At 37.0% G+C, this 14225-nt stretch overlaps 1 protein-coding gene across 1 annotated transcript in view; it reads right to left on the reverse strand.

Moving 5' to 3' along the window:
• Window positions 1-14225, reverse strand: part of LOC118803521 — a 54463-nt gene that overhangs the window by 35691 nt on the left and 4547 nt on the right. The window contains exons 2-3 of the mRNA XM_036564011.1: window positions 5744-5803; window positions 4077-4424 (exon numbers count right to left, since the gene is read on the reverse strand). Of these exons, the coding sequence (XP_036419904.1) occupies window positions 4077-4424; window positions 5744-5798 (403 nt within the window). The 5' untranslated portion in view covers window positions 5799-5803. The remainder of the gene's footprint in view (window positions 1-4076; window positions 4425-5743; window positions 5804-14225) is intronic.

A 14225-nucleotide genomic window follows, 5' to 3' on the forward strand; every position in this document is an offset into this window, starting at 1 on the left:
AGTGTTAGTTACATTAATTTGCACATATTATATATTTACACATATTAACATTTTTGCACTCACATGAACTGCTGCTTGTGAGGGGGTGGGGGGATTTTCTACAGATTTTTTCTTCCTAAAGTGAAAAACCCTTCAAATGTACATGGCTCCTTTGACACATTTAGCATTCAGAACGGCAAATTTTGACAAAAGGCAATGATTTCACCTGCATGAATGTAGTTGTACTTGTAACCAGCCTAATTTTCAAAGTGCATGTAATCTGATACATGTCTTTTTTCTGTAATGGATTACGGTTACCTTTTTTTAATCCAGATTATGTAACGCCATTGCATATATTCTGTTACTTCTCAACACTGTATATAGCAATTTTCATAAATCTATGCATTCTATCCTTCAATGTACATGGCTCCTTTGACACATTTAGCATTCAGAATGGCAAATTTTGATGAATGTAGTTGTACTAGTAATCACCCTAATTTTCAAAGTGCATGTGTTCTGATGCATGTCTTTTTTCTGTAATAAATTACGGTTACCTTTTTTTAATCTTGATTATGTAACGCCATTGCATATATTCTGTTACTTCTCAACACTGTATATAGCAATTTTCATAAATCTGTGCATTCTTACACACACCTCAACCTAAATAAATTCAATAAATATGATAAATGTAATAAACATAAATATTATGTGCAATAGTCATCCAGGGTTTCCTTAAAGGGATAAGGCAAGCCTCAGGATAGCAAGAGCATGTGGCAGAGCATCCAGGCCATCACCAACTACAAGACACCTCCACGTGCTTGTGACAGTGATGCCTCCCTTCCAGATGCGCTTAATAACTTGCATGCTCGGTTTGAAGCACAGAACGGCACAACAGCGAGGAAGACCACACCTCCTCAAAATGAACAGGTACTGTGTCTGTCCACTACTGATGTGTGGAGAACTCTACACAGAGTCAACCCACGAAAAGCACCAGGATCTGACAGCATACCAGGCAGAGTGCTTAGAGGATGCACTGAACAGCTGGCTGATGTTCTCACGGACATATTCAACATTTCTCTGAGCACTGCAGTCGTTCCAACAAGTCCACCACCATCATCCCTGTGCCGAAGAAGTCTCCAGTGTCCTGCCTCTATGACTACCATTCCATTGCACTTACTCCCATTATCATGAAGTGCTTCGAGAGGCTTGTCATGAGGCACATTAAAGACCAGCTCCCCCCTTCACTGGCCCCCTGCAGTTTGTGTATCGCCCCAACCACTCAACAGATGACACCATCTCCACTACACTCCACCTGGCTCTCACCCACCTGGACAATAAAGACACCTATGTCAGAATGCTCTTCATAGACTTCAGTTGAGCATTCAACACCATCATCCCTCAGCAGCTGATTGGAAAACTGAGCCTGCTGGGCCTGAACACCTCCCTCTGTAACTGGGTCCTGGATTTCCTGACTGAGTGACCTCAGTTAGTCAGGATAGGTAACAACATCTCCAGCACCACCATACTGAGCACCGGCGCCCCTCAGGGCTGTGTGCTTAGTCCGCTGCTGTTCACTCTACTGACTCATGACTGTACTGCAAAGTACAGCTCAAACCACATCATCAAGTTTGCTGATGGCATGACTGTGGTGGGTCTGATCAGCAAGAATGATGAGTCAGCGTACAGAAAGGAGGTGCAGTGGCAGACGGACTGGCACAGAACCAACAACCTGTCTCTGAATGTGGACAAAACTAAGGAGATGGTTGTTGACTTCTGAAGAGTGCAAGGTGACCACCCCCCACTGAACATCACTGGCTCTGCTGTGGAAATCGTCAGGAGCATGAAGTTCCTCGGTGTCCACATCACAGAAAACCTCACCTGGTCCCTCAACACCAACTCCATAGCCGAGGGAACCCAGCAGCACCTCTACTTCCTGCAAAGACTGAAGAAGGCTCATCTCCCCCCCTTCCATCCTCACCATGTTCTAAAGGGGATGGTGGAGAGCATCTTGAGCAGCTGCATCATTACCTGGTTTGGGAATTGCACTGCCTCTGACTGCAAGACCCTACAGCATATAGTGAGGACAGCTGAGAAGATCATGGGTCTCTCTCCCCTCCATCATGGACATCTACACCACATGCTGCATCCGCAATGCCACCAGCATTGTGGATGACCCCATCCATCCCTCACACAGACTTTTCTCACTGCTGCCGTCTGGCAGAAGGTACCGGAGCATCCGTGCCATCACTGCCAGACTCTGCAACAGCTTTGTTCCACAACACATACTCTACATTCACACACACACACACACTTCTCTTTTGATGCTCTATTAGCACTTTCTGGAACTTTGCTGCTAATACAGTGTTTACTCTTTGTTTACTCTAGTACTATGTAAATCCTACCTCAGTAACTGCTGTGCTCACGTTTATTATCTGACTGCGTAAACTCACAGATCACAGCATGTTAAATATCTTTGCACCTTATTCCACTACCTCATGTTCAGAAATGAATGCTGCTTATCGTATTTATTGTATTGTTTTTAGTTAATTTTTTTTTTTGCACACTTACGTCTGCACGTTTGCACTTTGTACTGTCTATTTTGTTCCATGTTGTTCCTGAAGGAACATAATTTCACTCCACTGTGTACTTGTACATAGATGAAATGACAAAGCCTGTTGACTTGACTTGAAATATTTTAAAATTGATGCTGTTTGCAAATGACATTTTAGATGGAAGTCGTAGGCGCTTAAAAGACATTTATTTGAAACTTTAGATTATTATAGTACTGGTGTAACCTTCAAATGTTTAAGGTAAAATGGGCCAGATAAGTCTAGGGCATAAAAATTGCTTTAAATGTTCATAGCCTATTGCTGCAAACAGTTTTACACTTGACATGTGGCAAGTGCTGTGATTAGTTAAAGATTGCCAAGGTGGGCAGGCTATTGCCCTGGTGGAGAGTAGTGAAGCAAACCGGATGGTCAGTGTCTCAACATGATAAATTTTACTTTTCAATAATAAGATCGATATATGTATATATATATATATATATATATATATATATATATATATATATATATATATATATATATATATATATATATATATAAAAACAAAAAAAAACTAATGAACATTGAAAAGTGATGTTTCTTATTCAATAATTGTATGGTCTCTACAATAAAACATGCAGAGATTTGCAAAAAAACTAAAGTAGAAGGGAAGAATATCTTTTCCCACTATTTATGTGACCTTAATAAATGTGGCCATAGAGTTATGTTTTACAAATTGTCTCTGGCTTTTCAAGATGGTATTTTGCAGATTTCAGACATTCACTGTTGTGATCCCAAGTAAGGTTTACTTCTGATGACTCATAAACATATCATGTTTGTGCAAGCAACAATGCAGAGTGGAACGGTGCACCACCATTCCTGTGTCAGTTTAAGCCTTCCTCTAGCTCCTTTGCTTCGCCTTTGCCCAGCATATGAGCTGCTCCATCTCAGTTTTCTTGGTCTTCAAGATCCCACCTCCATAGTTTTCCTTAACTGCTATTTCTTAATGACATTACCAACAAATGCTTTGGTATATTCTAATAGCCTTTTCCAGCTTTTTAGGCATCAAATCAGGTTTTGTTTTTTTACACTAATCAAATATTAGTAACTGTGTGTTTTGTTGCATTCTGCAGCATTACGTTCCTTCAAAGATCAGCAAAATTTTCCAGGGATGCCCAAAGTTTTGCATAGAACAATATACTGCTGCTTTTATCTATAAGACTTTTACTCCTGTAACTTTTTTTTAACTATTACTTTCTAAAACTTAAGTATGGATCTGGCAAAATGAATCTTGGCTTTTCCTGTCTTCATTTTGTACACACATAACTTTTAAACATGAAATATTAAAAGAATAATGGAGTATCTGTCTCTGTTCTCTCTGTCATCACAATATCTGCCAAATATCAGAATTACTGTTCACTCCCTCGATATATTACAAATACTGAAGTGCCTCCACTCTAAATGTTGATTTGTGTCTTAGTAATTGACAATGTCGTCTTGATGGTTTTCATTCCAAAATAAGCTCAGTATTTAAACTTTTATGTTTCTCACCATTGACTTCAACATAAACAGTAATGGCATTGCTGTAGGATTTGTCCTGAATTAAACATTTGTAAGCTCCTTGATCAGAAGGTTGGACTGCTGAGAGTTTCAGTGAGGTGTTTCCTTTCTGTAGTTCTTCTTTAAACAGAGCTGTTCGTCCTTGATAGGAATCAATTTGATCATAATTTATGTCATTATGATCTTTATAGAGATGCACCAGATTGTTGGTATCTTGTCTGATCCACTCCACCATCATCTCCACAGCACTGATGTTGGGTTGGAGGGAACAGGGCAGAACCAGATCTTCACCAGCTTCAACAACAAGAGGAGCGCCTGGACCAACTACTTTAAAGTTCTCTGCAACCAAAAACAAACATGATATATAATAAAATAATAATAATAAAAAAAATAGTTAAAAACATACAGTGCCCTCCTCAAATATTGTCGCCCCTGGTAACCATGAGCAAAACAGGCTGTAAAAAAACATTCTTTATTGCTCATCCTTTTGATCTTTCATTCAAAATAGTAACAGAAATCTAACCCTTATTTGAAGTACAACGATTGGAAAAAAACCTCAATCTTATCAGGAAATAGATATTTTTTTTAAAATATGTGTGTGCCACAATTATTAGACCCACTTGACTTTATACATTGTGTAGCCTCCCTTTGCAAACATAACAGCTCTGAGTTTTCACCTATAACGCTTAATGAGACTGGAGAACACGTGGCAAAGGATCTAAGACCTTTCTTCCATACAGAACCTCTCCGGATCCTTCAGATTCTGTGGTTAACACTGTGGACTCTCCTCTTCAGCTCATCCCACAGGTTTTTTAAGGGGTATAGGTCAGGGGACTGGGGTGGCCATGGCAAAACCTTACTTCTGCGGTCAGCGAACCATTTTTGTGTTGATTTTGAGGCGTGTTTTGGATCATTGTCCTGCTGGAAGATCCAAACTATGGACAGTCAGGTTTGGATTTTTTTTTCTACTGGTACTTAATTGAGTCCGAGATACCGTGTATCCGAATAAATTGTCCAGGGCCTTTGGAAAAAACAGTATCACAGATTCACCACCATACTTCACAGTGGGGATGAACTCCTTTCATATATGGCTCTGTGTTCATGCCAAACTTGCCTCTGGTGTTCGTTGGCAAAAACCTGCATTTTGGTTTGACCATAGAACACGATCCAACCGAAAGTTTTGTTTGGCAAGCTGTAGGAGAATCAATATGCTGGTCGTCAACACCAGAGGCCTGAGAAGTAATAGCTGACCTTTTAAGTGTTCCTAATCACTAATCACAAAACATAAAATATCAATATAAATATACATGAGTTACATTTCACTCTCAAGAATTTCTAAGGGTGCCAACAATTGTGGCACACATACATTTAAGAAGAATGTTTACTTCAAGACTAGATTTTTCTTTCAATCATTACACCTTAAATAAAGGTTAGATTGCTGCTTATATTTTAAATTAAAGATCAAAAGGATAAGTAATTGTGAATATTTTTTACAGCTCATTTTGCTTATGATTACCAGGAGGGCACGATATGTATGAAAATATTGCCTATATAAAATATCTACATTGCTTAATGTTTTTTCCACATTATTCTATGAGTTTTATCGTTTTCCAATATAGTATGTTTTTTACTATTTCTACAGGATAGAACACACATACCTGACATGGTCTCCATAAAGCCAGAGAAAGTCAGTATCATCACACAAAAAAGCATCGCCCCTGAAAGACAGTTTACAGGAAGACAAGTGGCCATGAGGAGTAGAGTTAGCAAAGAGCACATTTGCAGCAACACAGACACTGGTGTGCGCACTCTGAATGGTTCATTTATTTACTACAGAGATCAGGCCAGGTCCAATTTTTTCATGTTTAGTCAGTCCACTCTTTGTCTTTATTACGGTTTCCATTCTTTTCAGGAGACTTGCTTTCATACCTGCACAGTAATGCACACATATAATGATATGAAGCATCTGCCTATAACATTATGCCAGTGTAGTTTAGAGCCTTTTACCAACCCAGATCCAACAAGTTGTGAGAGTAGGAAAAATGTAAATAAAAGCAATGATTTGCAAAATTGATTGTTTTGTATATATATGCTTATTCTAAAGTTGGGACAGTGGCATGTTTACCACTGTGTTCCATCATCATTCAGTAATCATTTGGGAACTGAGGACACCGTTTATTATAGTTGTGAAAATTGAATTTTTTTTCCCATTTTTGCTTGACATAACACTTTAGCTGCCCAACAGTCCGGCGTCTACATTGTTGTACGTTGCACTTCATAATGTGCCCCACATTTTCATTGAGAGACGGGTCTGGACTGCAGGCAGGCCTGTTTAGTATCTGCACTCTGTTACTATAAGGCCGTAGTGTTGTAACATGAGCAGGATCTGGCTTGGCATTGTGTTAGTGAAACAAGCAGGGACGTCCCTAAGAAAGAGGTCATCTAGATGGCAGCATCATTTTGCTCCAAAATGTAAATGTACTCCTCAGCATTAATGATGGCGTTGCAGATGCAAGTTACCCCTTATCACCCACCCCATACCATGACAGCTGGCTTTTGAACTTTGCGTTGGTAAAAATTGGGATGGTCCTTTTCCTCTTTGGCCCAGAGAACACAACATCCATTACTTCCAAACACAATTTGAAAGGTGGACTTGTCTGATCACAGCACACGTTTCCACTTTGCATCAGACCTTTTGTGAATGTTCCTTTTATACCCAATCATGATAGCATCACCTGTTACCTATTCACCTATTTACCTGTGGAAAATACCAAAACAGGTGCTTTAATGATTCCAAAAACTTCCCAGTTTTAAGGCTTTAACACACCAAACGTGATATATTTGTACAATTTATAGCTCATCATGCTATACATTCACTTTTCCCAAATGGTAAGTAGCCTAGTGTCACACTTTGCCCGTTCAATGTCCACTTGAAGACATTCAGCCTGTTTGCTTTGTGTTTCGCCTCATATGGAGTTGTATCTCCAAAATCAACTCAGATCTGAGTTATGAAGATCTGAGCTGTGTGTGAAAAAGTTCAGAAAATTTAAGCTAGAGACATTATAGAGGAGTATGTTTAAGCTCCTGAATGAGGCGGACAAACTCTCCATTCCCCTTTCTCTTTTTCAAAGTGGACCCTTGTCACACTTCACCTGTTTCAAGAGAAGCAAAAGACCTTTTTTCCAACAATTTTGGTGAAATTCCAAAAAATACTGTGTTGCTGCAGGTGGGTCTAAATGCAATAAAATCACATCTGAATATTTCATGTTTTAGCGCTGTTTATTCACATTGTGTTCAGTTTGTAACAAACTTTACACATCTGTTTCATATTCAAAGTACATTCTTAGGGACACTAACTCACAGCTAAAAATCTGAAAGCCTGAGTGAGATAATGAAGGATAGTGCAATGGTTACTAAACAGTGATTGGAGGAGAAAAATACACTGATGTTTAGGAAAGGAGTGTCAGGATTATGATCAGCTCAAAATTACACCAAACTCAAAATTCACCCATCTCACACACTACAGGCCTATCAAAAAATAGCTGCTTTACTGGTAGAGCTCTCCAGCTGTAATTTATGGCATGTATTTTATAGTTTTATATCACCATGGAGGTGTGCAGCTTGAATATGCTAACTTATATCTACTTAACTAGCTAACCTAGCTTTACCTCTAATTTCTAACAATTTGGCTGTTTCTCTCCAAATTGTTTACCAGAAGATTCATAAAGATCCTTCACTCCTACACTTCATGGAAGACTTTCTTCTCATCTGTTTTAAGGTGTCAAGTCAAAGTTCGTTTATACAGTGTATTTTACAACAGTCATTGTCACTAAGCAGCTTTGCAAAATAATCCAGGTCCAAGCCACCGTGAGGAAGCCAATGCTGTCAGCGGCAAGGAAGAGCTCCCTAAGAGCAAGAGGAAGGAACCTTGAGTGGAATTGCAGAGCGACACAACGTGTCAAAACAGAAACAGGGCGCCTGTCAAAAAAGTTACACCTCACCACATCACGCTCTGCTGCCCCAGCTGGTATTATTTTGGCAGATATAATACAAAGCGCAGCTGAACAATGTAGAATAAATAGAATAAACCTAACAATAATACTTCCAACATAATGCATACATTTTCCTTGTTTGCCTTTCTACTCTTACACTGTCTCAGTTCAGACGTTTTTGGAATGTCCTGAAGGAATCAATTTCAGAATGTGGTTTGTTTATAAAAAGCAATGAAGCTGAGAAAGCAAAACATTAAATATCTTGACTTAAAATCAAAAGTCAAAGTGGATTTACAAATTACTGCTTTCTGTTTTATTTACATTTTACACACTGTCCCTTCACATATACTATTACATATAAATGTACATTCTAATGTTTTACTTGTTCACATTGAATTTCAGTTTCTGACATCAAGACACTGAAAGGCTAAAACTAAATTGCTTTGTCATGAAAATACATTCAAAGCACAACCCATGTATGCTAAATCTGTACCACATAGTCGGCAGTTATTCCATCAGTTATGATGAAATGGTGGACAATAACTGTGCATCTCGGGTTTGACTGAGATTCCACTTTTCTACCACTGGTGGATTCAGTGTCTGCACAGTAGGAGAAGTTCTACGTCTACAAACGTTCTCACTTACAAGTAACATTTCCAAATGATGTGTTTATGGGTTGTGTACAAAACTGTTTACCCCTTAAATGGTTAATAATCTACGTTTCATCAGAAAAACAGAAACTATTTCCAGTTTTCACACAACAACAAACCACATTCCACATGTAGGAGTGGCTGAGGACTTTAATACTCACAGAGACAGAGAGAGCGAGAGAGAGAGAGAGAGAAAGAGAGAGAGATAGATGTGTTTAGTAGTTTAATGTGGTCAGAGAATGTCTGTAGTGGACTGACTGGACTGACAGTGAGATCAAACTATGCTGTGAACAGAGAATAAAGTGAACTAACTAGTGCAGAATTGTATGAATAAAAATGTCTGTATGGAAAGAGAAGAGAGTGAGAGACTGAGGAAGATTTAATGCTGAAAACCAGCCTAACTGACCACTGACTGGGGCTTTTAAAGGTTCCTCGCCATCCACTACTGGCAAAGGAGTTTCCTGACTAATATAGTTGTCTTGTAAGACTTCACTGTTTTGTAAGATTTTACTAAGCCAGGTATGTATAATTAAGAATGAGTATGTTTGACTTTAGTTTCGGTCTTGCAAATTCATTAATAAACGTCTATTACGTATAATTTAACATTTGAACATTATTTAACAGGAATTTGTAAACATTTGTAAGCTCCTCCTTTAACGAAGCCTTCAAAACTATGATCCAGAATTTAAAAAGGCCAGACAATTATCAGCACATCATTTATAAAAACATGAAAAACTCCCACACACCACTGTGGACAGATTAATTAAGATTAACAAAGCACCTGAACTATTCTCCGTCAACAAATACCTTGAATTTGCAGAATGTTTCATGAGACAAAATCATAAATATCAGACACATCATAAAGACTTTGCTGCCAGAAACTGACGCTACTCTGCACAGAAAGACTTTAGTTATAATGTCTCAGTTTAGCATTATCAGTGTCAAAATTCTTGAGGAAAGCTTGAAACACTCTTCTTGCTGTCTTTTTAAATCAAAGATGTTCTCAAAGATGTTTTAACTGCCTAGAAAAGAATCTTCTGCAAATTATTAACTACATGTAAATGATAGTAAATGATTTACTAATATCAGGTTTGTTCCCAGCTTTACTGAAAACTGCAGCTCTTAAAAAAGAATCATTTAGATGTCTCCACATAATGCATAAGTTTCTACATAATTAAATCAAAAATGTAATTTAGAGAGGTTTGATATGAAGTAGTTAATAATAAAGAAACTTGCTGATGCAAACTTCTTTACAGTGGTGGTGATAGGAACCAGGGGTCACCATGACTACAACACAAATATAGACATTTTATTTACTATCCAAAACCACCAGTGAACCTACACAAGTCTTCTGAGCTTTTGTATGGAATGTTGATGATGGTAAAATAGTGATAAATCTGAAAAAAAATATATTTTCTCTAGAACTCAAAGCATGTGCCCCTCCACCATGAATGGACTTTTTTACCTTAATCAAACAAGTTCCGTCAAAACTCTCATATGTCATGTAGTGCATTCTTAGTCATTTAATTTTATGTTTGTGAGGTAGCTTAGAGACATTAAATGTGTGATGACTTTTTGCTGTCTTATTATGCATTATTTCAGAATTTAAAAAAAATAAATATAAATATATAAATAATATATCAATAAATAAGTGAACACAGTGCATGATTTTCAAAGCATCATTGAATAAATGTCAAAATATCTATCTAGCAATTGCTAAATATTAAACAGTATTGATAACTAGAGGAGAGGAGCTGTTTTGTGTTAGCATTACTACCATGCTAACATTTCACTACAGAACATGTTGGATTCTGGCTAAGAAAAGCACTGACAAGTTTAGATAATAATCATTCAAATCTGGGGAAGTGAAGTTGAGCAACAATTGAAGGGACAGAAAGCCAAAGTTAAGCCTGTTCTGTTTGGATGTTTGGATCTGTAGCCTGATTGGCTACTTTAACATTTGATTAGCAAGAAGGATACAGATACAAACAGTGCCAACAATCACAGTACAGGCTTGATTCTGAAAACGGGTGCTCTTTTGATACAAATTTAGATAAAAACTAAAAACTAATGTTTGAGAGAGAAAAGTCGAGTAACTGATGTTGGAATGACGAAAAGCGTAAAAAATTAACCTGTTCTGTGGTGTCTGAGAGTGAGAGCTTATTTAGCTGGCCAAACATCACACTACAGCACAGGCTTGGTTCCAGCTAACTGATGCTAAAATGACAGCTGTTGAAATCGAGCTGAAATTGAGCATGTGTATCTTTTTAGTGGCTCATCTACTACCATGCTTAGTTTTTTCTTAGTTTGCTTGTTTTTTTCCTGTCACTGATTTTTCCCCTCTTACTGTCAGTGCCACCTACTGATGGGCTGTTACAACACCAATCAGTTAACCCCTTTAAAATATAAATGGGTGGAATGTGTTTATTTAGTCATTCAGACATGGAATGGAAGTATGACATGTAATAATTTTGAAATACCATCATCATTTTGGAATTCTATCATAATTTTAAAAAATAAATTTTGATTTGCTGGACCACAGGACACTTTTCCACTTCACCTCTGTCCAAAATGTGCTTATGCCCAGAGAAGGTGACAGTGCTTCTGGATCATGTTTAAATGTGATTTTTTCTTTGCGTTTTAAAATTTTAACTTGCATTTGTGGATGCAGTAATGAACTGTTTTCACCGAGTGTTTCTGAGCTCATGCAGTGATTTCCTCAGCCTGCAAATACTGGTTTTTGGCCTTACATACAGAGATTTCTCTCTTCTTTTAATGTTATTATGTACCATAGATGATAAAAAGCAAAAGTTCTTTGTTATTTTACGTTTAGAAACATTATTGTTGAATTGTTGCACTATTTGATCGTGCAGTCTTTCACAGAGTGGTGAACCCCTCCTCATCTTTACCTCTGAAAGACTCAGCCTCTCTGAGATGCTTTATACCCAATCATGTTACTGACCTGTTGCCAATCAACCACCAGGTGTTTTTTTAGCATTGCACAACTTCACCAGCCTTTTGTTGCTCCCGTCTTAACTTTTTTGGAACGTGTTATTGGCTTCAAATTCAAAATGGGCAAATATTTTTTAAAAAACAATGAAATTTCTTAGTTTCAACATTTGATATCTTGTTTTGTAATATTTTCAATGAAATACATGGTTTAAATGATCTGCACATCATTGCATTTTGTTTTTATTTACATTTTGCACAGCGTCACAACTTTTTTGGAAATGGGGTTGTATAATGGTATATAGCTTCACACGGGAAAAATACATCACTCTCACTCAAAGAAGAAATAACTAACTAACTAGCTAACTAAATAAATAAATAGAGTAACATTGTTTTCAAATGTTAATATTTCTATGTACCTGACACACATAATCCTGTATATGAAAAACTGTGTATATGTAATACCTGTGTACAATATATGTAAAAAAAAGGTTTTTGATTTAAATTTAGTTCTTTATTTGTTTTTACTTGTATTTTAGAGTTAGTGAATTTATATACATGAACATATTAATATTTATACATATATATTAACAATCAAGTGAAATCTGACCTTCTTCAGTAGCAGGTTACATTTACTTTTAGTTTCGTTTCAGTGCGCCACCTGATCACATGCTGAAAATCGCCCTCTAGTGGTAAATAAGTGGAACATCCCAAAATACTCCATATACACTGTGTCTGCAGCGTGTTTTTTGTCTCTCTCTTTATTCCTAGCCTAAGCACATTAATAGTTTTCACATATTTAGAGCTCTCTCTCTCTCTCTCTCTCTCTCTCTTCACATGTTTACAGTGCTCCTCTACACAAATTCACATAAATGGATTTACGTGCTTTAACCCTCTGTTTGTGTCTCATGACTGGTTTCAGCATCAGCTCGTCTCACATTTCCCTTTAGTTTAATCCACGACTGAGCTGAATTAAAGAATCCGAACATACAGACACACAAAATCTCCTGAGTCACACAAGCTTATTGTACTTATTTACTAGATTTCATATTTAATGAAATCACTGTGTGAAATCCAGAACGGCGAAACCTCTAAACAGCTCCTCTTCGCTGAGGGCGTCAGCTTAAAGTTACTTTCAGTTCTGTTTGTATTCATCACCCGATCACTTGATCAATATCACCATCTAGTGGTTACGTGGAAAAAACATCCTTCCCCCAGCAGATCTCAGTCTAAACAGGCCACATGCTGTCTCCAGTACAGTTGACATGATTTTTTCTTTCTTATGAGAATTATTTATCCTCTCTTAATATTTAATGTTAAATTTAGTTGGGCAATTCACTGAAATATTTCTTCTGCTTTTAGAACTGTGCTTAATTTGAGCTTTATGCTTTTGTGAAGCTACTGTAGCGACTCAGAGATTAGACCAGTAACACATATTTAAGAACTATGTAAATATGTCAGAAAAATATGATTACAAGAAAAATTCATACTGGAATCATGGTGGTTCTCATTGGAGATTCTGTGAGATAAGATCACACCACACTCACTGTAGTTAGGAAAACTGCACCGGTATAAGGTGCACCTTTGCCGTCTTTATTACTTTTACACAGTAAAATGTAAACAATTGCACTAACTTAATTTTTTTGGGTTTACTTTATTCATCTGTTACTCATCTTACTAATGCAAGTCTATTAACACATACTATTTCTTGTATAATCCTTACTTACTTAAGTAAAGTTAGTTGAGATCAGTTAATTTGCATTTTCCTACAAACTGAAGAGTATTTTTCCAAAGTTAACAACTGAGTTGTCAGTACTGGGCTGGTCCAGAACAGTATTAAGTTAAACTGTTTAAGGCATTCTTGTCAAAAATGTTCTGCCATTCAGTATAAATTTGTTAAAATTAAAGTCTAGTTTAGCTTTTAATGGAAGAAACTGAGTTAGCTGAACTCGAGTGGCCAAGACTGTGCAAAAGCAGTAAATACAAGTTAGAATTACTTAATTGTATAGAATTAGTACCGTTATTATATAAGTCCAAAATACTCAATCATTTTAAGATCAAATGAGTGATTAACTCAGTTTACTTAAGTGTATACAACAATAAACAGATGTGTTGTTCATACTCAGTTCAGGGAATTACTCATGGTCAAATGATTTGAGTAACCTAAACTTAAATGGTTTAAGCAATTGGTTTCCTGAAACCATTTGAGTTTCCCTAGCTCATTAGGTTTTACAGTATACTATTAATATAATTATTTAAAACATTTGAACATCCTGCTACAACCCTTAAGTAATTTGCCTATCAATTATGCAGTATATACAGCAGTAATAAGCATTCCCTCTATATTCATTTAATATAACAGTACACATGGCAACACTTTTGGTGTCTCCTTCTGTAACTGCTCTAAAGAATTCTGGCTGTTTACTGGCCCCCAATAGTAAAGTGAAATATTCACCCACCCTAAAACCACATTCACTGTAATGAACTTCACTTCCACAACCAGATATTTCAGCCATAATCTCAAAATACAGCGCTCAGTAGAAAACAAG

The sequence above is a fragment of the Colossoma macropomum genome, unplaced genomic scaffold (assembly GCF_904425465.1).
Source record: "Colossoma macropomum unplaced genomic scaffold, Colossoma_macropomum, whole genome shotgun sequence".
Classification (NCBI taxonomy): Eukaryota; Metazoa; Chordata; class Actinopteri; order Characiformes; family Serrasalmidae; genus Colossoma; species Colossoma macropomum.